At 34.1% G+C, this 23,908-nt stretch overlaps 4 protein-coding genes and 1 non-coding gene across 7 annotated transcripts; 3 read left to right on the top strand and 2 right to left on the bottom strand.

The window, feature by feature from the left end:
• The first annotated feature begins 184 nt into the window (after positions 1-184).
• Positions 185-2,058, top strand: LOC106389191 (RING finger protein 44). Its single transcript, XM_013829393.3, has 5 exons — positions 185-803; positions 884-1,188; positions 1,301-1,396; positions 1,498-1,659; positions 1,740-2,058. The coding sequence occupies exons 1-5, from the start codon at positions 185-187 to the stop codon at positions 1,887-1,889; spliced, it is 1,332 nt and encodes a 443-aa protein (XP_013684847.1). The 3' UTR covers positions 1,890-2,058.
• LOC106389192 (ras-related protein RABA1g) lies at positions 2,054-3,391 on the bottom strand. Its single transcript, XM_013829395.2, has 2 exons — positions 2,898-3,391; positions 2,054-2,596 (listed from the first exon to the last, which is right to left on the bottom strand). Exons 1-2 carry the CDS (start codon positions 3,116-3,118, stop codon positions 2,161-2,163), a joined length of 657 nt encoding a protein of 218 aa, XP_013684849.1. The 5' UTR covers positions 3,119-3,391; the 3' UTR covers positions 2,054-2,160.
• A 7,128-nt stretch (positions 3,392-10,519) lies between these two features.
• TRNAI-UAU lies at positions 10,520-10,592 on the top strand. Its single transcript has one exon. It is a non-coding gene; the product is annotated as a tRNA-Ile (tRNA).
• A 2,275-nt stretch (positions 10,593-12,867) lies between these two features.
• On the top strand, positions 12,868-14,321 carry LOC106385806. The gene is made up of 2 exons (XM_013825707.3): positions 12,868-13,123; positions 13,389-14,321. The coding sequence occupies exon 2, from the start codon at positions 13,411-13,413 to the stop codon at positions 14,074-14,076; it is 666 nt and encodes a 221-aa protein (XP_013681161.2). The 5' UTR covers positions 12,868-13,123; positions 13,389-13,410; the 3' UTR covers positions 14,077-14,321.
• Positions 14,322-15,565: 1,244 nt separating this feature from the next.
• On the bottom strand, positions 15,566-17,891 carry LOC106389193 (transcription factor TCP4-like). 3 transcript variants are annotated; one of them, XM_013829397.3, is made up of 3 exons: positions 17,687-17,891; positions 16,047-17,453; positions 15,566-15,961 (listed from the first exon to the last, which is right to left on the bottom strand). In XM_013829397.3, the coding sequence occupies exon 2, from the start codon at positions 17,291-17,293 to the stop codon at positions 16,079-16,081; it is 1,215 nt and encodes a 404-aa protein (XP_013684851.2). In that variant the 5' UTR covers positions 17,294-17,453; positions 17,687-17,891; the 3' UTR covers positions 15,566-15,961; positions 16,047-16,078. The 3 variants fall into 3 exon arrangements, with proteins under 3 accessions (XP_013684851.2, XP_013684850.2, XP_022555253.2); XM_013829396.3 differs by having other exon boundaries at positions 17,528-17,787; XM_022699532.2 differs by having other exon boundaries at positions 16,047-17,873.
• Between the last annotated feature and the right edge of the window lie 6,017 nt (positions 17,892-23,908).

Genomic DNA, 23,908 nt, shown 5'->3' with positions numbered 1-23,908 from the left:
TTCTGGGGTTTGTCGGAATTAGGGCATAATCTGATTAGGTCGTCTAGGTTTGTTAATCTAATAGCTTGTTTAACTCAGCCTTGATGATGCTTAGCAAGGTCATGATTGTTCTTTAGCTGTAAACGGTTCTGATCTTTTCCACAATTCAAACTATATCAGGTGACTGTTTCTGCAAGTAGCAAATATGAGACAAAGACATATAATGACAGGTTTCGACATGGAGCAGCATTCTCATCCAGACACCCCACACATGAACCCTCTTCCTACTTTCTTGCAAGAGCCTTATGACAACAACTCTATGCTTAACGGTCTTCCACAGTATCCTCCTCCTCCCCCTCATCATCATCATCAACGTGCTTCCAATCTTGGTCCTACCATGTCAACCCCACCAAATCTCTATTTCCCTTACGAGCCTCTTCATGCTCATCCCTTAGCTCCTGGAAGTCATGAGAGTAATCCACATTTTATGGGCCATGGATACAAGAGAAAGAGCGACGAAGCTATTATACCTGGAAACTATCAGTATCTTACTGAACCAGCACCACCTCCGGAGACAGCGCCTTTGGCCTTCCCGCACTATGCTACTGCTGCTTACCCACAACCAATGGATCAGCGAAGTGTGAGGAGCAGAGTAGGAGCAGTCACAATGGATCCTCCTTACTCTCAAGGAAACTATGCAGCCCATCCTTTTCCACCTCCTGCCCCAATCTGGTATGACCAACATGTTAATGACAACAACACATCTGATGGATCATCCTCCTCTTCCTATTGGCTCCAACCACCCTCTATACCTTTTATGCATGGTAATAACTTTTACTCTAAGCTCATAAACTTATCTTTATGCAAGTTCTTGTAAATCTTATTCTTGATTGATCTCTCTTAGGTAATGCTGCTCCGAGATTCCATGAGGCATCTAGTAGCAGAAACGATATACCATTTGCGTACCCTAGTCCTAACTATTTTAGCCATCATCCGGCACCTCCTCCTCCCCCTGTATACCCTCCTCGCATGGCTTCAGCCTCATACACTGTCCCCATGACTATTCATGATGCTCCGTACAGAAACGTGGGGCCGGTTCAATCAACTGGGCTGACGATAAACCGGCAACATCCCCGAGATGGTTTTTCTCCTGCAGCGAGTCTTAGACACCATGGACTGCCTCCTCACCTTAGAGCATTCCCCGCATATGTGAGTTTGCTTTTTAGATGTTTTTTTTTTTTTCATCTTCTAGTGTCAGTTTGTTTGTTTGTTTGCTCTTCAAAATTAACCCTTTTTTTTTTTTAAATGTTAATATGTGTAGGAAGACGCTTTTCTCGGGGAAGGAGAGTTCTTCGGCGATGATGAGGTTGATGATCATCAAGACATGCGCTTGGACATAGAGGACATGTCATATGAGGTGAGTCCACCGTTACTCTCTACCACTTGGCTAAATCTTTCACCATATATAGATATTTAATGAATGAATTCACTATAACATTCTAAACTGTGGTGACGCAGGAGCTTCTTGATTTGAGCGACCATATTGGAACAGTGAAGACTGGCTTATCAGAAGAAACCGTTAAAGATCTTGTGAAAAGAAGAACCTACATATCCACCAGAATCAACCTGGAAGAAGCTCCATCTACCGATCTAGAAACAGATTCTTGCACCATATGCCAGGTAAAAGCCAAGACTACATCCTCCAAGCTTATGCAAACGTTAATCTTAGTGGTTAACATCTCGTTTTTATTTATTGACAGGAAACCTACAAGAACCGAGATAAGATCGCAACGCTGGACTGCAAGCACGAGTACCATCCAGCATGCTTGGAGAAGTGGTTGGTCATCAAGAACGTCTGCCCAATCTGTAAATCAGAGGCACTGGTCATGGACAAGAACAAGGAACGATAAAAGGTTATAACTTATATGGTTTTGTTTTTTTATTATTATATAAGAGAAACAGAGTCAAGGCAAGTTTCAAAGCCCCATGTTCTGTAAAAAAATGCACTTAACTTGTGTTACAATCTATAGCTAAGATTGGCTTAGTGACACTATAAAAAAAAAAACTGTACATGCTTTCTTTGGTTGGCCCCTGAAGTTTTTATTTTACCTTCTTTGTTCATAGATTGTTGAATATGATAACGTGAACAAAAAAAAATAGATACAACATTACAAGAAAACATCAACTTGAGCAGCAACCAACCTTCTTGACCTCAGAGACATCATCCTTACCCCCAACGTTAATACTCTGCCCTTTTGGCAACGCAGCGTGATCGTCTCCACCAACATCCAACGCCTTCTTGCTCGCCACGCGGTATATCTGAGAAAGCACTTGAGTGAAAGCGTCCTCCACGTTCAAAGCTTCGAGCGCAGACGTCTCCATGAAGAACGTGCTCTCTCTCTCCGCAAAGGCCGTTGCGTCTTCGGTGGAAACGGCTCGTAGGTGACGCAAGTCAGCCTTGTTACCGACGAGCATACAGACGATGTTGGCGTCCGTGTGGTCTCTGAGCTCCTTGAGCCACCTCTCGACGTTCTCGAACGTGACGCGCCGCGTAACGTCGTAGACAAGGAACGCTCCTACGGCTCCTCGATAGTACGCGCTCGTGATCGCTCGGTACCTTAAGAAAAAAAAAACAAGAAAATCAAGAATTGAGTTCTTGAAAAACTCTGCGCAAAATCAAGAAAATCAAGAATTGAGTTCTTGAACGTTCAGATCCAACAATTTGAAAATGTATTTTTATTTTATAATTTTTTAATAACAGTTATAACATAAAAATGTATTTTTATTAACCTCTGCACATAATCAAGAATCAGTTTTGGTTTCGGTTCAGATTCATCAGATCAAATCAAAATCAAGAATTGAGAAAAAAAAAAAAATCAAGAATTGAGTTTCTTGAGATTCATGAGCGTTCCTTGAACCTTTCTTGGCCGGCTGTGTCCCAAATCTGAGCCTTGACGACATTTTCGTCGACGCGGATGCTTCTGGTGGCGAACTCGACGCCGATCGTGGATTTGGACTCGAGGCTGAACTCGTTGCGGGTGAAGCGAGAGAGGAGGTTGGATTTTCCGACGCCGGAGTCTCCGATCAGGACCACCTTGTAGAGGAAATCGTAATCGTCTTCAGCTCTGTACGCCGCCATTGTGAAGAGGTTTCTTCGATCGGAGATTTTTCTGGTACGAAAGGGGAAGAGACGCAGAGAGAGAGAGTGAGATTTAAATTTTGGGCCCTACGGACTGTTGACGGATCGGATCCGGGTCGGATACAATTATCATCGGGTCGGATATTTTAAATTTTCATTTATCGTTAGAAGCTATCGAGGAATCACGAGAGGTGGTGTGCCGTGTGTGTATAGATTTTAATATACCTCGGCTCTCACTGTCTTTGCTTTATATCACCTGTGCCTAACACAAGAGACAACCGTGACTACCCACTATCACTCTACGTGAAGTGTCAATTTGTTTTTAAAAGATCTAATCACTATCACTCTACGTGATCCATCCTTTATAGATTTATGTGTAAGTGTCTAAGAGCATGAGCATTGAAGGCTCTTACCAAAAGTTCACACAGTTTTCCACAAAAAAAAAAATTAAAATATTTCAACAGTGTTGAACTCGGATCGTGCGAATTCACTGAGAAGACCCCGTATCACTACTGTTTTGCGGGCCCCACGCCACGTGGCGGCCCGCAATTGGATGAATATTAATTAAAAAAAAAAAAAACAAAAATGAAATTAAAATAATAATAACAGGAGCATTGGGAATCTGAATAGTGAGGTTCATCAATGCTGATGGTCTAAAACTGAACACATACGGTAGCCAGGTTTAACGATGAACGTAATTTGGTACAGAGTCGGTCCCAGAGGTGTGGGGGCCCTATTCAGTTTTTTTAATTTGAAATTAAAGATATTTTTAGTGATTTTTAGTAAAAATTAATGTAAATTTCTTTAAAATATAAAGTTTGAAGTTTAGTAACATAATATATATATTTATTTTAATTATATTATTAAACTTGTACATATTATATAACATAGAATACATTAACAATTTTATTATTATATAAACTATTTCTTACTTTATATATTTAACACTATTTAATAATATAAATATACCTATATATACAAATAATTTTTTTTTAAAAGGGGTTCCACCAAATGAGGTCCATTCAAATGTTTCGAAAGCATACCCACAAGTGCGGCTCTGATTTGGTATTATTTGGAAATTAATGAATGAGACGGAGAAAAAATCAATGAAAATCAACTATTCAAAGCTTTCTATGTATAAATCATTTCTTCTCTCTAGAATTATGCAACATTACTATTTTGTTATAATTTATAATTTGCTTTATATCATATATGATACACAACCTATATATAAAATGCAAAAATTCATGCTTAGGGCATCATAGTATGAAATTGAAAGACCCAATTCAAATATATCTCTTCTTTCAAATTCATGCTTAGGGCATCATATATATGACTCTTCTTACCACGCTTTATATCATACTAGATTTGGGCTCGTGCGTTGCAACAGACTTTATTTAATATTTTAATTTAATAAAAAAATATTAAAAAATCATTTTATTATTGTTTTAAAATTGTTTTTGCATATGTTATGTGAAATTTATTTTATAGTTAAGAACTCGTTTTCACACATAAGTTTCAATTAATATTTGTTAGAGCTAAGATAAAACATCCAAACGTAAAAATTTAAATCGGATCCAACCCGAAATAATAATTATAATGAAATAAAAAGGAATTTGGAAGCTAAATAAGACCAAGAAGCAATGACAACATTATACACTTTCTTATGTACTAATTTAATGTTTTATTAAACTTGCTTGATGTTAAATAATTTTCTTGATTCATGATTTATTAATGATATATTTTTATAATAACATTTTAATTAAAATGAATTATAAACTACTACATAGTAAAAAAAAAAATGTAATATGATATCGATGAAGCTTGATTTGTTTTTGACTAAACATATATACGGTGACAACAATAATAATCAATTTTTTTATGAGCAAACATGAAAATATATATATCAAACATGTGTTTGATTTTTGTATAACCAAGCACATAAATACCAATCACGACAACATCCAAAGTTTTGATTTATGTTAATTTAATAGCTTTATCATCATACTTGTCATCAAATTCTTTTTTTTTAAAATACTATTAAATATGTATGCTTACTTTTGTTAGGATTTTTTTTAAAAAGGAAAAAATGTATTTTATAAATCTCGTTTTTATTTACAATTAAAAAAAAAAAAACTATCAAATAATTTTTTAAATTTTTGTTTAAGATTATAGAAAAGGAAAAGTATTATCATATAAAATTTTACAATTATCTTCTCTTTAGAATTTCAGAAAAATCTTATTGCTATCAAATAATTATTTCTAGTTACAATTAAATAATTTTAAATTATGATTTTTATGGTTCATATCAATACTATTTTTACACTTCATTTTTAATTAAATAATGTTTAGTATCATGTTCATCATCAAATTTTCTACACTATCTAATAACTTCTTACAATTCTCTTTTGGTTAAAAATTAAAAAAATATGATACAAATCTCTTTTGCTTAGGATTTTCTTTTTTAAGGAAAAGAACTATCAAATATTTTATTAGAGTTTTAGGGTGTTATAAAATAAAATTAAAATTACATAATCATTTATAATTATTTTTTTCTAGGATTTTGAAAATAAAAATACTATCAATTAATTATTTCCAGCAAATATTAACTATTTTAAAAACTTTCTATTTTCAAAATTTGTTTTCTCAATATCAAGAATATTTTTAATTAAATATTTTCAGTATCATATTATTTTCAAAATTTATTTTCTCAACATAACTAATATTTTTAATTAAATATTTTCTTTATCTTTAAATTTTAATTGTAAAAATTACTTTTACAATTCTATTTGGTCATGATTAAAAGGAAAACAAAATCTTATTTGGTTAAGATTAAAAGAGGAAAAAGTTATTTTTCAAATTTCTTTTATTTAGGATTTTAGGAAAACAAATTATTTTCACATAATGATAGATTTTTATTAATGCATACACAATATTGTTTTTTGGCACAATCATATCGGATGAAATATTTAAAGTTATTTTTGATTTATAATTTTTTTAACAAAAAATTATCTATTAAAAAGAATAGTTAGTTATTTATAAGAAATAAGTTACTTTAATTTGTTTTTAAAGGAAAATTGCAACTATAATTCGTTCTTGGTTTTAAGATTTTTATACTACTAATATATTTTCAATAAAAAAATTTTTTTATTTAATTATATATCGTGTCTTATACATACAAACATATATTCCTCATATTTACACATACTTATGTACGATAAAAACATCTTAATTAAAAAAAACTTGTGTTAGCATCATAAGATGTAATAAGAATGATAAAATAAATTGAGTTGTTTAAAGAAATTAAAAGAAAATACTCAGATAATATTTTTCTTGTCAATACTATTTTTTTTTGAAAATAATATGAGGAATATTAAACGTAAATATAGATGTGAAAATAATACTTATTTTGGTTTATATTTTTGTAGCATACAAAATTAGTTATTTATATGAAAATAAAAAGAGTACTTTTAAAATTTTATTTTCTTGGGTTTTAAAAAAGAAATATCACTTATTATATAGTTAGTTTTTCTATTTGATTTTTATTAAATATTTCCGTGTACTTGTAGGATTTTATAATTTATTTATTTTTATTTTTATTTTTTAAAAATTAATATTTTCTCTTATAATATCTTTCTTTAGTATCTTTAAAATGAAAAATATACAAAATATTTTAAAAAGAAAAAAAATACTTTCAAATAGCTTTTACAATTATTCTTTGTTTATAGAATTTTCAAAAAATTAAATTTACTATCAAATATTTTTAAAAGATTATAAAAAGAGACATAAAAATATAATTGTAAAAGGCTATGTGATAGTAATTTTCTTTTTCTTAACTCCTAAAAGAATAATAAACTATATTTTTGTAATAATTTTCCTTTTCTAGTGTCCAAAAAAATTTAATAATAATTTTATTTTTCTAAATCTTTTTAAATCCTAATAAAAGAGAATTGTAACATATTTTTGACACATGTCACAATCTTAATAAATTAATTGACACATGTCGCAATCATATTAATTAGGAATTTTGAAGAAGCAAGCAAAATTAAATTTACTATCAAATATTTTTAAAAGATTATAAAAAGAGACATAAAAATATAATTTTAAAAGGCTATGTGATATTAGTTTTCCTTTTCTTAACTCCTGAAAAGAATAATAAACTATATATTTGTAATAATTTTCTTTTTCTAGTGTCCAAAAAAATGTAATAATAATTTTATTTTTCTAAATCTTTTTAAATCCTAATAAAAGAGAATTGTAACATATTTTTGACACATGTCACAATCTTAATAAATTAATTGACACATGTCGCAATCATATTAATTAGTAACTTTGAAGAACCAAGCTTTATATAATAAGATATGATACACAACCCATATATAAAATGCAAAAATTCATGCTTAGGGCAAAAATTCATGATTATATCTCTTCTTGGGTTTTGCTTCTATAAATCTCTGTTCTTGCCTTGTTCCATATGATGAAAACGAATCTGTTCATGTTCATAACAGTATGAAAACTAAGTCCAGTGACTTCTTACAGGCCATGTTCATAACAGTATGTAGTTAACTAAAAAGCTGATGCACCAATGCGTCTGAGAACTGATTGGTATTGACTTATTATGTACAGGTGAGATGAAGCTGAGGCCTTAGTGATGCGATTGAAGAGTTTTCAATGGTTTCTAAGGAGGTTGTTAGGATCAAAGACATCTTGCTCGACAAAGACAGCGAGGTTTGTTTTTGATCTTTTAAATTTCTTTAAAATTGTAATCTTTGATCATGGAAGCTTGATTTTTTTACACCAAGATCTACTCCATCACTGCTTGGTTTTGAAATTAAAAGTGAACTTGGAGATTTTATTGATTAGTAAGTTAGAATGTCGTTCATGGAATAAGGGGCTGAAACTCTAAGATGTCAATCTTTTGTATGTAATGGGATTAAAGCTTGGTTTTGATGATATGGTTTGATAAGGAAAAACATGATAAAGATGAAAACTTTGACATACTATTGAAGGAATGAATTGTTACTTGTCTCTTTACGCATATTCTTGTTGAGATATATGATTGGTCTTGGATTCTGTACGTGCTTGTGTTATGTCTTAAAGCTTTGCTTGTCTGACTTGTGTTCTTCTACTCAATGCGATAGGATTTGTTCTTTTTGTCACACCTTAAGAAGAATCATCTCATGGAATAACATGTTCTTCCCTAACAATATTTTGCCTACTGAATTGTGCAGCTTTCGGTGAGAAACTGTTTCATCAGAGGATCAGTGGTGAGGTACGTGCAGTTGTACTTGTTTGTGAATCTGTTTTCTTTTTCTGTTTCTCTTAGAGAATGATCCTGGGAAGAAATGTTCTCATCTTCTACATTCACAAAATAATCAAAAACATTCTCTACATTTTAAAAAAAAAAAACTCTTTGATTAAGAGACTTGCAATGGAAGACAAAAAGGTTGAAAGTTTTTAACAAGGTCTCTTAACCAAATTTTCTTCTTAAATACTATTAAAAATTAATTAAGAGACCCTTCAGAAACTCCATTTGGGGTTTCTTAATTTTTTTTTTTTTACTTTTTCGAATTTAGAAAAAAAATTAAAAATGAACCAATCGCGGGCCACCACGTGTCAGTGGGGCCTGCGAATAGTGTAAGAAACTATTAAGGACCGACTACTATTTGGTAAGTTTGGTAACCGGTTTCTTAAAAAAAGTGGGTCCTACGTGGGACTCACACGCTAAGAACCCTCTAGTATCTTTGGATAAATATGCTCTTAGTAGTTAGTACAACTACTGGTTCACCAAACTGTTTTATTTACTACATTTTGAGACTATACAAATTTGTTACATGGCTCTGACCATCCTCTCTTTCTATCATATAACCTACTGTGAATCTGTGATGGAATCTTCTAAATTATTTTGGTTCATCCCAAGGTCTAAACCTTCATTATTGTTAAGATACGAACACAAACAGCTCAACAGACTAAATACGATCTTGGATCTTATTATACTATTGAAGAAGAAGGAGGCTGTTGTTGGTAGCTACGCATTGCAGTAGGGGTGGACGTTCGGGTTCGGATCAGATATTTCGGATTTTTGGGTATTTCGGTATAGGGGTATAGAACCCGTTCGGGTATTTCTATACTTCGGATCGGGTTCGGGCAGGTATTTTTAGTTTGAGTTCGGTTATTTCGGGTAGGGTTCAGATATTTAGATTTTGAAAAAAAAATTTCATTGTTCATTTTTTGTATTTAAAATATACATTTAACTTAATTGATTTTTTAATTTTTTAATAGATTAAATGATTAATAGATTTGGAGATACAATTTAAAATTAAAAAGATACTAATTTGGTTATTGTTTTGAAATTTTGGATACAATTTTTGCTAATGCACGAGACAAAAAGCTTGACATATTTTTCAAGGAGTAACAATCCATAATTATATGTATATATTATCTAATCTTAAACTATGTGTAGTATCAATATAAATATTTTGAATAAAATGAGAGAAATAAACTAGAAATATAAGGTAAACTAGAAATATAAGGTTAAATATGTATATGTTCGGTTATTTTCGGATACCCATTTGGGTTTGGATATTACCTGTTCGGGTTCAGATATCCAATCTCTCCTAATTTAATACCCGTTCGAGTATTTTGCTACTTCGGTTCGGATTTTGATTCAGGTTTTTCGGGTGAGGTTCGGGTGCGGCTTCGAATATCAGGTAAAAGTGCCCAGGCCTGCATGCAGATTGATAAGAAGTCGACGATCTTTTAATGTTAGCTTGAACTTGATGATCATCATAAAAGCCAAGGAAACAGAGTTTGGTATTGTGTTGTTTTACACTGATGGTGTGATAGACATCAAGATGGGAGCTGAGCAAAGGAGGAGAAGTGGTGCTGAGCTGGCAGTTGAGAGGCATAAAAGCAAAAGGAACGGAGCCTCTATTCGATTCAGAAGGTTTGCAGTTGGGAAGGCTAACGGAGAAGATTTGATATAAATAGAGTTCGTCTTCTTCACTTTCACTTGTTCTTCGTGCTTTGAATGTTATAAGTGAGTGACGGCATGAGTCCTTGCACCTAATTGATATGAGATAAGTGATGAAGATTACACTCGCCATGAGAGTGTAATCGGAGTCAATCTTCAAAGCTCGTCCTTGTTTGTTCTTGTAATCCATTTCTGATAATCAATAAAGGAGTTAGAGATATCAATAGATGAAACCTTGGGAGTTCGAAAATGTATGTCAACAGTCACACTCGAGGATCTTGTAAATTTGTAGTGGCGTCTATTCGATCTCTTATTGGCAGCGGATTGTTTTTATGAATTCTCAACATTTGTTTCAGAGTCTAACCTATCAAACGAGTAACAATAGCCTTAATCGATCATATATATAAATGGAACAACATTAACAAAGATTCCCCGTAGCTCAGTTGGTTAGAGCGTTGGTCTTATGAGCCGAAGGTCGCGGGTTCGAGCTCGCCGGGGAAATTTTTATATAATCAAAAACCAGATATAGACCAGATCACACATTAAAAATCTATTTCACATAATCTAGTTAGGTCTATTATTAACACTATCTTCTCCAATCAAAAACCTTTTTGTTGTTATGAATCTCTCAGCTCTATACTTATATTCTTTTTTTATGGGATTTGAATATTGCTCCGCTCTCTGATCTACTTAAAAGGAACAAAACAATAACAAATCATATGAAAGGCAACGTTAGTAAACTCTGCTTCGCTTTATTTTCATTCTCCCAAATTAGTGACTTCAGTTTTTAGGTAGCTTCTGCAATGTTAAACAGTGTCAAACCGATCGAACCAAGGTCAGGCTCACCGTAGAGATCGCTGCTATACGCATTTAAAAGGCTTTTTTAGCATACATGGTTGATTTGTCATTCTCTACAATTCTGAAACTGATTATAGCATTTCTTGTGTATATACCGTGGCGAGAAAAAAAAAACTATGCAACTTGAAGAGCGCAAGGAGATTTAACTCATATATGAGGAACGAAACTTCGATTGAATGGTGTGGAAGGTTTGACTGAAACAAACGGAGGAGATTCGCGCAAGGATACAAGTGAACGAGCAATGGCTTATGCTTTCTTTCATCAGGTTAATGGAAAACTGAAGATTCATTTACATTAAGTTACTGTTCTTTTCTCCATCTGGATGAGCCATCTGGATGGAGATGAGAGTTTTGTTCGTTTAAACACTAAAAGTGCAACTCATCTGGATGGATCATCCGGATGACTTTCGAAAATTTAGGCTTAATTTTAAAGTCCATTCAGCTGATCTAATTTGGACCATTTTGATGGAAATGGTTCATTCAATTTGATATAATATCTATTATGCCCCTGATGTAATTCACAAATTACAAACATAAACATAATATCATTTTGTCACACACGAAAACTGACAAAACCACAAAAACGCATTTTTTCGCGAAAACCTAAAATCAAAATTTTCACGCCAAAACTCTGAAAATGCATTTCCGCTCAAAATTGCAAAAACGTGTTTTCCCGCAAAAATGCATTTTCCCGCGAAAACCGCAAAAACGTGTTTTCCCGCCAAAAAACGCATTTTCCGCGAAAACCGCAAAACATATTTTCCCGCCAAAACCGCATTTTCCCGCCAAAACCAAAAACGCGTTTTCCCGCCAAAATCGAAAAATCTCGTTTTCCCGCCAAAACCGCAAAAATGCATTTTCTCGTCAAAACAAAAAAATCTCGTTTTCCCGCCAAAATCGAAAATCTTGTTTTCCGTCAAAATCTAAAAATCTCGTTTTCCGTCATAACTGAAAAATCTCATTTTCCGTCATAGTTGAAAATTTTCGTTTTCCGCCAAAACCGAATTTATAGTCGGTTTATTATTAATACTCTTTTAGTTTGAAACTCTAATTTTTTTTTTCAAATACATGTTTATCAATTTTTTTTGGTTTATTAGAAGTTATTATTGTAGTAAATTTTAACATATGATTAAATCAAGACAAGAGTATTTTGGTAATTTTTTTACTAAACTCATTTAGATGGAAATGAAAATAAAGAAACAAACATAAAATTCATTTAGATGATTCATCTCGATGAACCACTTGGATGGACAAACAAACAGTCCCAAAAATCTGAATGGATCATCTGAATAGATCATACAAATAGATCATCTGGATAGAGATGACAGATGGTGAAACGAACAGCGCCTAATTGGTTTTGTATGTTAGATAACTTGTGGCTCAAGTAACTTTGTGTTTTGCAGTGGAGAGCTAATGCTTCACATTATCTAGGTCAAGCTTCCTTTAACTTAACTGGGGATGGAGATGCAAAGAAAGGGGGATATCCGCTCGACCTAGGGAGAGTAGCAGCTCCCTGTTGAGTAACTAAACCGATTAAACCAGATACTAAACCAGTTTTGCCAAACAGCAAAGAAGCTGCAAAATTCCCCCCCCCAAAAAAACAAAAAAACTGGTTCCTGATGATTTTGATTAGGGTTATGAAATAAATAAATAAACAGTATATTTCTTACATTTTTAACAAGTAATTATTTTACTACAAATTACAAAAATTATGATGAAATTACTTGCAAATCTAATCATATATTACACATTGAGTCATACTTGCACAATTGTCCTACATTGATCCGTCTTAAGAAGATCCATGATAGTTTTATTTATACTATACCGAAGATCCCTTTTAAGTCTTCTTTAAGCTATCTCTAATGCAGCCGAGGATCCTTTTATTTTTCCTATAAAATTGGTGATTTTGCATACACACTTTGCTACAAGTTTTATTTGCTTATAAATTAGTCTATTTGGGCTCTATATTGGGCTTGCTGGAGTACTGGGCTTCTTCAACATCATGGTACGGCGACGATTACTATACCGATGCCAAATTCTAGGAATCTCAGGTCTTCTTGTCTGCCATCTCTCTCTCCCCTTCTGCCATCTCTCTCGCTGTACCTAAAGATTCAGATCGCTAGCTGGCCGTGCATCTAATTCGCTGCCGTTTCTGTTCTCCTTCCCACAGTTAAGGTAATATCTCAATCCTCCTTTTTGGTTCTTGATCTCCCTTCTTGAATAATAATTGCTTAAATTAATCTATCCATCTTCGGCGTTTGCTGCAATTTCATACGGTTCAAAGGTTTCTATAGAAAATAACCTAGCTTTCTTGTTTACGTGACCGCCACGGTTTCTCCAAGCAACTCGCTTTGAATGTTTGATTGTAAAAGGAACCTTCTTTCTTTGTACCCAGAAAAAACATAAAAATCTAATCTTTTTGTTTAATCTGATTTGTCAGATCTCAAGAAGTTAAAACAAAAATGAACAAAACCGCACGAATCGATATCCCTTCATCGTCTGCTCCTGCTCCAGCTTCAGCAGATGGTGAGCTGAACGAAGACGACATCTTCTCAATAGACATATCTCACGCGCCTAAACACTCTCCGTCCTCTTCTCCTGCTCAGCATCCACCTGCCCGCCAGCTTCAAAGAACCAAAAGCGGTTTAAAAAACGTGGAAGCTTCTGGCATCCTCGCAGCTCTTCCCGAGCCTTCTGGGAACAGTTACTTAAACCATGTCTTCCACCACAAGCCTGCAGCTGCTCTCTCCACTTCCGTCTCCTCCACAGCTTCCTCCACGTCCTCTTCGTCTTCCGCTCGAATCATCCCCTCAGCTCCTAAACCGCCTCAAGAGAGGGTTCCCTTCACAGGTGGTGGAGGGAGGTATCCTCAGTCAGCTCCTCTTCAAGTGCCGTTGGCGATGAGGAGTCGTCACAAGAAGGAGTTCAAGCTGACTGATGCGGTGGTGGATGAGGAGGAGGAAGATGAAGGCGAAAGGCTTCCACCGCACGAGATTGTAGCTCGGTCTCTGGCGAAGTCTTCGTTGCTGTCTTGCTCGGTTCTTGAAGGAGCGGGGAGAACACTTAAAGGGAGAGATCTCAGGCAGGTGAGGAACGCTGTTTTCAGAAGAACCGGTTTCATAGATTGAGTTTTTGCTTCTTTTTTTTTTTCCAAATTCAAAAAAACATTCTTTAATTTGTTAAAAGAACATTCAAACGTTTCAATGTTATTATGTTCATATATGTTGTCTAACATTAGACGATGTGTTGTTACTTCATATCAAAATAGATTGATGTGATTGCACATGTTTTTGTATGTTTTGTTTCATGCTTCACATGTTGTTGAGACACAGTTTTGAGTTACACATTTATTCAGTTTGTTGTGAAGTTCTTATTACATTGGATCCCTAATCTAGAAGTTGTCATAGAGATCTCCTAGAAGAAAAGTGATCACCTTTTGTGTTGTCAATGTGCATCTTTACTTCTTTCAAATTATTATATTTTCAATTATTTATGTGGAAAAGTGAGTGAAGAGGTTAAAAAAGCTGCGACTTTTATCGGTAGATCTTTTCAAGAAAAAAAGAAGGCATTGAGATCTTACAAGAGAACATAGAGAGGGGGGACCAGCTTAAAGTGACAGCTCTTTTACAGTTTTGGTTCCATCTTTATCTTCTTCCTTAACATCCCTCTCAAACCCATTAGATATTTTGAGGTTTAGTGAGAAACGTTTTACTTGGTCATAACAGATAGACTGTGTAGTACTATATCTATCTAACTGCCTTTTTTTTTTGAAACACATCTAACTGCCTTATAGAACAAACTTATTGATAATATTATCAGTTGACAAACGAGAAAAAAAAAAGGAAGAAGAGGGAATAAACTTTTTCAGTCATGAGACCTTAACATAAAGATTCGGCCTTTATATCTTTTGGTAGGATGTACTTTATGATATCTCAACACCTCTCATTTGGTATGGCTGGTGATGTCTTCATTGCATCACATGAAAAGGTGTTTGCTTTTCTTTTAAATGGTATATTTAAATATGCTAATAATTCTCCTCTGTTAAACGAATTGTACAATAAACATTTAACCCAAGAATTATTTGTCTAATAAGTATGAATGATAGAGATGTTGTTCACAAAAAAAAGGATGAATGATAGAGAAGATTGAGTAATTTAGATCAACTTACTGCATTTAGACAAACATGGGTGGCTTTCTATACCTATCTCATGTCCCCATTCTTTTACTCATTAAAGAAGACAACATCACATTCAAGTTTGGTGGATCTTCTCCTACCACTAAAGTAGGTAAGAGGGAACTATTAATGACATCAGACAGAAAACAAATCTCTTTTTTTTTTACTCTTGTGAGGAAAGTTTTCACTTCTAATTTAAGGGAACTGGCTAAATCTCCCTGATGTTCCAGATAAAGCACCAATTCAAATCTTACTGTTCATGGAAAATGACTAACTTTTTATCATTGGGGCCAAAAGGACTGAGTGAGATATATATAACAATCATCCCAGGCTCACATGTTTAACAATACTGATTTATTTAGCTTGAAAGAGCATTCACCTGTCTAAGGTAATTTTTTTTTAACAGTTCCTTAGCTGAGAAAACAGCAAAACCCATATGAAAAGAAAGAGAAAGTACAAGACTTTATTAAAGCATATCCATGGATGGAGTTACACACAACAAGAAGAAGGAACTGCAATTTCTCAAGTATCTTGCTAATGCAGTAACAAGAGGATGATAATGATACAACACACAACAAAAAGGTTTTCAGACACAACACATCAAGAAGGAGCATTAGAATCAAAATCTAACCATAACTGAGCTACAGAACACTGTCTAACTGGTAAAAAAAAGAAGAAAATTACAATTGGCAAGGTCAGGATATTGGAAGAACCTGAAATGGTGCTTCATCCTTTCCTTGCCTTTTTCAAGCCATTGAATTACACAAACCGAGAGAACGTCTTCCCTGTTCAGAACAATCTAAGCCAAGCTTTCAATGTTAATAGAAGCTTGGCAAGCCCTGCAAAATGGTATAAAGAGTTAACCGGACAAGAACTGAACAAATTACTGAACTTAATGTAAAAAGGACAGAATTTAAGATAAACCTGGAATCAGAGGATGTTGGTTTGGATTGTTATCAATGGCGAGAAGCAGAAGACGGTTTGTTGTTTAGACCGTCGTGCTGCTCCTCTTCTTGACCCTGAAACCGTGCTGGTACGCGAAAACCGGAAGAGAATTCACCTGAAGCAATTGGCGGAGGCATATGGTGGTGGTGGTTGAGATCGTCACTGGAGATGGATTGATGATGGTGGTGAGTAGGATCAAACCAAGCACGGATCATGGGACTGTAACTGGACTGAAGGGGACCCCTCTGAGAATAAAGCTGGCTTTGGCCAAGTACTGGCTGAAACGACGTCGTTGAAGGATGATTAGGAGGAGGAGCAAAGAGAAACCCTCCTCCTCCTCCGTTTCCTGTATCGTTAGCTCCGCCGCTGTTCCAAGCCACCAGTCTCTGAATTGACTGTTGCTCCCAACCACCCGTCGATGCGTCATACCCTAGCGGGTTGCTCTGTCCGTAGAACAGAACAGGCTCGGCTACGGAGTGGTGGTGGTGGTGGTGGAGAAGCGACGGTGGACCATCCGGGAACGGTTGCAGCGAGAGACGGAGATCTTGGTTTTGACTATTGGTTCTTGAAAGCAAATCCGGCGGATGATGATGATGGTAGTTGTGCATAAGCTGATGCGGCGGAGCCTCCGCCGTGGAGCCAACCACCGGGAAAAACGACTTTATAGTGTCAGCAATCGAATCTGAGTCCATCGACGGCGGAAGAAAGCTCGACTCGTTATCATTACTCCGGCGCCCCGTTGCTCCGGCGAATCCCACGGCCGTTCCACCGCTGAACTGAAGCTGCTGCGGCGGAGGAGATGGAGAAACTCGAGCTTTCGCGGCGGTTCTTCTCGGTTTAGCGTTCGCGGCGGCGTTGCGGATCGCATCCGCCGGATCCCACGGCGGAAGCTGAGCGAGCTCGTCGATGGAAGTCTTCGCCTTTTTGATAAGCCAGTCAACGGCTTTGCTCGGCCGGTCGAAGCCAAGCCGGTCTTGGACATCGTAGAACTGAATAGCCGTGTGAGCCGATAGCCTCACGCGCCGGTCACGTGGTCCTTTCGCCGTGCAGACTTTGCTGTGCCGGTCTTTCCTTCCCGTGGACCGCACAATGTGACCTCCTTGCACCTCGACTATCTCGCCGCAGCCGCCGTTCGCTGCCTCCGACGTAGCGCGGCGTCTCATTGAAGAAGATGACGGCGGTGCTGGAGGGTGGAGGAAGCGGTGAGCTTCGTCTTCTTCTGCCATTGGTTGAGGAGCATATTGAGGTAGCTCGGCGTCGTCTTCTTCGTCGAGGCGGCGGCGGCGACGGCGGTCGTTAGGCGGTGGAGAATCCAGGGTCACTCAAAAAGGATGTAACTCGCGCATACTTGCCTCTCTCTCTCTCTCTTACCTCAAAACCCTAACCCTAAAAAAAAAAAAAGAGATAGCTAAAGTTAAATAAGAAGAGGATTTAATTATCAGAAAAAACAGCAGACTAACCCATGTCTGAATCTCTCTCTGTACTTTACTAGAAAAAGTAAGAAGGAGACCAAACAGATGAGAGCAAGCGATGCAAGAGAGGGGAGAGATGTGTAATAGATTTCCTCAAAAGAAAAAAAGAGAGAGAGAGATGTGTAATAGACAAATCAAGAAAAATACCTAGAGAAAGCTTTTTCGATTTATTTCTCGGGAAAATATAAAGAGATGGTGAAAGGATGGAGAAGTAAAAATAAGAGAGGAGAGTGTGTTGTGGTTTGATGATGACGCAACTGGTAAGATGATAGTGTTTTTGCTCTCATTCAACATCTCTCTCTCATCTCATCTCTTCTCCTCTCTTCTGACATTCAATTTTCTTTTTTTTTCCTTTTTTTTCCATTTTGATTGCTTTTTTTGGGTGTAATCAAAGTTTAATTATTTCCCAAAATTTATTAATTTCTTCTTCTGATTTTTAGTTAAGATAAATCATCTATTCCCTTTTTTTTTTAAATACGTATTTTATTATTTAATAATAATAAATTGTAAACTTAAAAAGAGAACATATCATTTTTATTTAATCAACTTTAATTTATTTTTATATCATTTTATTTTACTTTAAAATATATGAGATGCTAAAATAATATTCATTTTAAAATCAGAGAACATACCATTTTTATTTACAATTCACACACAAACTATAAACTATCAAAGATTTGTCTTATTTACAACATAATATATAAAACATATCATATCCATTTCATAATACCAAATAAAATTAAAAAGGAGAAACAAAATGCAAAACTGTATATTATGAGGGCATCATAGTCGTATATTTGATTATTAGAGTTGAAATTACTGGAAAGAATAACTTTATTTTCCAGTTCGGAGGTTTAACAAATGAATAAGTACCCTAAAAACATATGGTGTTGGCTGGGTCAAGGTTCAATTCAAGCTTTCGTGCATCTCCGTTTCTCTTTAAGGGTTGACCCATATTGTGGAAATATATATAAAGCTCTTGTTGATGCTCCACTTCTTCACCTTTTGTTGCAAGAATCTCAATAGTTAACTAAAGCAGATTTTATTCGGAAAGTCGAACTTGACACACAAGGATACAATATACTACTAATATAGCACAACTAATAACGCCCTTCATACTTAATCTATATGCTTGGAATAACAATTTTCATGTTTGAGCTTTTTATTTAATATTGTCTTATATTCTATAAATTCTTATTGCTTCGCTTAAAACTAGAAAAGTATACAAAACAATCCAATATTTATTTCCAACTTGACTTGTGCGAATAATTGTTTTAACCATATCATGCATATAACACCAAATTCATATAGAAATTTTGTATTATTACTTATGAGAATGAGGTACGAAATAGATTAATTAATAAAAGAGAGTAAAAGACAATTTAAGCTTCAACGGAGATGCTTCAAATCTTTAGAGAATTTTACAAGTTGGAAAATAATTGGTGGGACTCCATAATGCTTCTTCAATCCCAACCAACTGACTACACAACTCGCATAACTAATTCACATATGTAATATATTGTGGTTAGAATAGTAGTATTTAACACAAAAATATATCCAAATGGTTAATAACAAATAACAGAAAAACCTTATTATTGTTCACACATTTTTATAACACACACGTACGGAAATCTAACATAGTTTCCAAGGTTTTCAAAAAGTTATATTTTTTTTTGTAACACCAATAAGTTATATTTTAAAAGCAAAAGTAAAAGCTTGACGCATCTTATCATATCAAATTCTTAAATTATACTATTGTATAGTTGGAAACAAATATATTATACAGCAAAATTTGTAGGTTTTAACTATTGCATCTGTATATACATAAACAATGTGTACTATCAAACACACCTACTTTAACGGGATAATAATTCTGAAAGTGACAGTATTTAGCATTATATAATCGGTTGATTGAGAAACCTAATACGAACACATTAAATAATTGATAAAAAACAAATAATATATATGATATTAGTTAGGTACTTATTTTATAGAGAAAAGGTTAATAATATATGTCATCCCACGGTTGCTTATGAAATTAATTAAACGAAAGTAGCTTTCCAACTTGAAATTACAGTCACAAATCGCAGCATAACAAAATAGAATAAGTATAATCATTATTTTATTATAGGAGTTTCTGTGAAATTTTAACTATTATGCACAATAACGTCAATATAGGTACTAACTGAAATGAATTATTCAATAACGCCATAAAATATTTTACATAATTCAGTAGCAGAAGGTATGCCTCAGCCTCGTTAAAAAAATTCCTGGCATAAATATGGCTAGAGCTGGGAATTTTAAGCGAAGCCCGCGGATTCCACCCTGTTTGATCCGCCGTGGAACGGGCGTAGGGTAGATTTAAATTTTGAATTTCGGATGCGATTTAAGACTATTTTAAGCAGGATGGGTGTGAGTAAGCCAAATATAAGTTGTGGTATCTGCTAACTCTAACTTCTTAAAAAAAAAAATTTAATTATAAATATATAAATATTATATTCTAAAATAATAATAATAATTAATATATAATTAAAATAATTATTTTTAATATAATTAATATTATCTGTGGATCCAATGGGCTATCCGCTGGTATAAGATTTTTTTTTGTGTGGGTTATGCGGATCGGATTTTTGAATAAAAAATGATTCGATCTGCAGCGGATCGGGGCAAGCTGATCCGCAAACCCATCCGAAGATGGCAACCTAGGCAAGTAGTATGTATTGATCCATTTTCACATAAATATCAATCTACGTTTCTATATATGATTATTGATAAGATTTAGTTTGATATTTTGATAAATTAATTGACCACTATCTTTTGTTTATTAGTTTACATTATTAGTTGGATGTTCGATAGACGTCTAAGATCAATTCAAATATAACATCAAACAACCTAACAGAGAATAAACGTATCTTTAGTCAAGTGTCCAACCAATTAATCAAATGTTATCACAGATACAAGAGGATGCCTAACCATTAATCAAATGCGAAGGAGAGGCGGAATGCAGTGCCGTGCCTAGACTATATGGGGCCTAAAGCAATTCTAAAAATTGGAGCCTTAAATTTTTTTTTCTTCTCGTTCTGAACATAATAAACATAAATATGAAAATAGTTTATGAAAAATATTTATTAAGATTGTTTACATGTATTCAAAGAATGATGATCCAAAAAATCACACCAATGCTAATAAAAAAAACTAAAACCGTAATTGCAAAGTTATAAAAGTATCCAACTTTATAATACCAAACAAATAAGAAGAGTATGTAATAAAAGTATGACGAAAAATAAAACATATACAGAAAACAGTAAATAAGTGAATATTCAAAAGCTAGAACTATATTTAAAATTTAGACCGGAAAAAGATGATATAATTAAATTTGTTGAAAAATATTAATAAAAGTAGACATAAAAATATTTTCAGACCAATAGATTGAATAATGGAGCCCCAAATTAACCATACGAAGAGGGGCTGAGGCAGTTGCCTCTTTTGTAAACACATAGGCACACGGCTCTGGCAGAATGCGATACAAAGCAAAGTAGATGTGCTTACGGAATATTACCTCACGCAAACATAGACAGTTTCAATCTTAATTTACAAACTTGCGAGTCCTTCCTTCCAATAGAATCATGGTCTCACTCTAAGTCAATAATTATAGTCATGTCCTCGATCGGCATATTCCTCCATGTGTACATGTTCAAGACTTTATTTAATTTATAATGTAATTTTCTTATATAAAATATATATACCTGAACCCTGAAAATATATGTAATGAGTCGACAATTTTTTTTTAAATGTAATGAATTGATCCCTGTTAATTCTACTGTGGATTTTGTGCAGATATACAAATGATGCAATCATATCGTCAAAAACGGATCGTGACAAAGTCAATGACAGATTATTATTATCACACTTAAAAGCATGTCGAGACATCAACTGAGTAACAGTAAACTGTTTTTTTCGTGTACATCAGTCGAAGATCATTTTATAAGATACCATGATAACCTTCTTTTTTTTTGGTCAAACCATCCGTTCTTTCATTTCTAATTTTTTTTTTTGACGAAATTCATTTCTAATCTTAAAAAGCGGTTTCATCGTTTACAGACTCTAAGGAAGAGTGTTCAAACACATACAGAGCTTCCTTAGCTAGCGATCAGCCGTCTCATTACATCTACGAGGTACATATTTAAAAGAGATAGAAGCAAATTATCTACTCAACACGCCTATGTCATGGAGGATTCCCTGCATAGTAATCACATAAGTGTTTATTGTGATCAAATTTATCAGACTTTTCTAATCTGAGCAACAGACCAAGTCTTGAGCTCCAGAGGACACATCAGCTTCCATAGCCACTTTTAAAGACAGCGCTTCAGCAACGAGGACAGAGGCCATCGGTGTGGGAGCAGCTGATCCACCGAATATTGTTACCCCATTTGTGTCTGAGCATGTCCAGCCCAAAACTCCTGCACAAAAAGAGTTATTCCAGGCCGCATCAGAATAATAGAGCGTATGTTTTCAGGTACCTGATTTTGAACAGAACTCGATGAGCAGTCTTTAGGCGAAACAAGGATTGTCAAACCATGATAACCTTCATTAAGCAACATTATCGATAATTTAAAAGCTATATTATTAAAATAAGCTAGTAACATGCACAGACGAATAGGCTTAGCGGAAATGTACGGCTCTCTTTTGGTCTGTCAATGACTCGTCGGTAAATATAAAGAGTGTATTACCTTCTCAGGCACATTGTTCACTTTTTTGATATGATAAAGACACTTGAGGGACACATTGTCCTTTTCCATCGTACGTGGTTTTACAGCAGTACCCCTCACGCTTGGTTAAGGGAAACTAGAGGATGAATGCATTCTTTTATTTTAAAATGTTGTCTATATTGTGAGGACCAATATTTACTTTAGTTAATTCTTTTAGATGATTGAGTTTAATTTTAAGCCACTAGATGACATCTAAAACAAAAAAAAATCTAAAGATTGAAATATATCTTAAAATTAAATGTTTTTTGTTAAATAATGGTTTTGTATTTCCCAACATATTTTTTTGTTCATTATTACAAATTATAATGCATGAAATCTATATTAATGTATAAAATAAGTTATAACTTTTTCTCTTCTACATTTTGATATCCATAATGTATATATTTTTGTAAATTTATAATAAATTTTGATGTCCATGTGAACGAGTTCTTGTGGACGAGGTTTTGTGGACACTATTTTGTGGACATACATATTTCTATATATCATATAGGATTGTGTGGACACCGTTTTATGGACATGCATATTTTTATAGAGCATTTCGTCGTACATCTTGAATGCGGTTTTTGTGTTTTTCCATTTTGATGTTTTTGTCCATATAACATTCAAATTATTTTCTCAATAAATTAAGTTATTTTACACAATTTGTTTCAAAACTCAAAAGTGATTACAGCGGCCAAACAATGAACAAAACCATCAAGGAACAAATATAAATTTAATCCACAAAATAAGAAGACTTTGTACATAAACAAGGAAACACACAAGCTTTTTTAAAAAAGAGGAAAAGTAAGAGTGAAGCACATACTTACTTCTCCAACGAAAGAAAAGAAACAATTAAGGTAACTATCATCCATCCACTTAAGCAAAATAATCGATCCAGTTCTCAACGTTCTCAGCGTTTTTATGTTTGCCACCACGAGATTGGTGATGATGATACAAATAATTATAGTGGTGATAAGGACAGTAAGGAGGCGGCGCATACATCATCTGGAGCGGCATCATGGTCGGTTTTGAAATCAAATGAAACGAGAGGTGAAAGAGAAATCAGTGAGATTAAAATTCATGGATTTGGGAAAATGATTTTGAGATTCGGAATAAGAGAGAGAAGAAGTCTTTTGTTTATTTAAAATAAAGAAAGTATCGAGAAGAGAAGAGACAGGGATTTGAGTTAGTTAGTTTACTTAAGAGGGTAAAAAAGATAAAGCACAGAGAAAAAATGTGCCAAAAGCAAAATGTGTTATATTGCGTAATTGCAGAGACATAATGTGTCTTGGAGTGTAAATACAGAGTTTTTAAACACGTTAGAAGTCAGTACTTTGGTATATTTAAAACTTATTTACATTTTTGACTCGTTTTTTTGCGGGAACTAGGGTTAAATTGTAACAATTTAAATAAATAGTCAAATTATAGGGCCCAAATTATATTTGTTTAAACTGTTTAAAAAGTGAACATGAACATAACTGTAAAAACAAACAATTTATAGTGTTTTATGCTGATTTATTAAATTATTTTAAAATTTTAAAATATATTACGTAAATATACAACTTTATAACTATCATGAGGATTTACGTGTAGCTATATTAAAAATAAACAGTTCATGAAA

The sequence above is a fragment of the Brassica napus genome, chromosome C3 (genome assembly GCF_020379485.1).
Source record: "Brassica napus cultivar Da-Ae chromosome C3, Da-Ae, whole genome shotgun sequence".
In the NCBI taxonomy this organism is placed as follows: Eukaryota; Viridiplantae; Streptophyta; class Magnoliopsida; order Brassicales; family Brassicaceae; genus Brassica; species Brassica napus.
Note: the sequence above shows the minus strand (reverse complement) of the source record. Positions and strands in the feature narration are given on the sequence as shown.

What these genes read in the sequence shown, in the direction of transcription:
- LOC106389192 (XM_013829395.2), bottom strand. Translation starts at nt 3,118, where the DNA reads ATGGCGGCGTACAGAGCTGAAGACGATTACGATTTCCTCTACAAGGTG. An exon ending in GACACAGCCGGCCAAGAAAG is followed by an intron (nt 2,597 to 2,897) that starts GTTCAAGGAACG and finishes TTTTTTCTTAAG; the next exon opens with GTACCGAGCGATCACGAGCG.
- LOC106389193 (XM_013829397.3), bottom strand. Translation starts at nt 17,293, where the DNA reads ATGGCAGAAGAAGACGAAGCTCACCGCTTCCTCCACCCTCCAGCACCG.
- LOC106385806 (XM_013825707.3), top strand. Translation starts at nt 13,411, where the DNA reads ATGAACAAAACCGCACGAATCGATATCCCTTCATCGTCTGCTCCTGCT.
- LOC106389191 (XM_013829393.3), top strand. Translation starts at nt 185, where the DNA reads ATGAGACAAAGACATATAATGACAGGTTTCGACATGGAGCAGCATTCT. An exon ending in CTCTATACCTTTTATGCATG is followed by an intron (nt 804 to 883) that starts GTAATAACTTTT and finishes GATCTCTCTTAG; the next exon opens with GTAATGCTGCTCCGAGATTC. An exon ending in ATTCTTGCACCATATGCCAG is followed by an intron (nt 1,660 to 1,739) that starts GTAAAAGCCAAG and finishes ATTTATTGACAG; the next exon opens with GAAACCTACAAGAACCGAGA.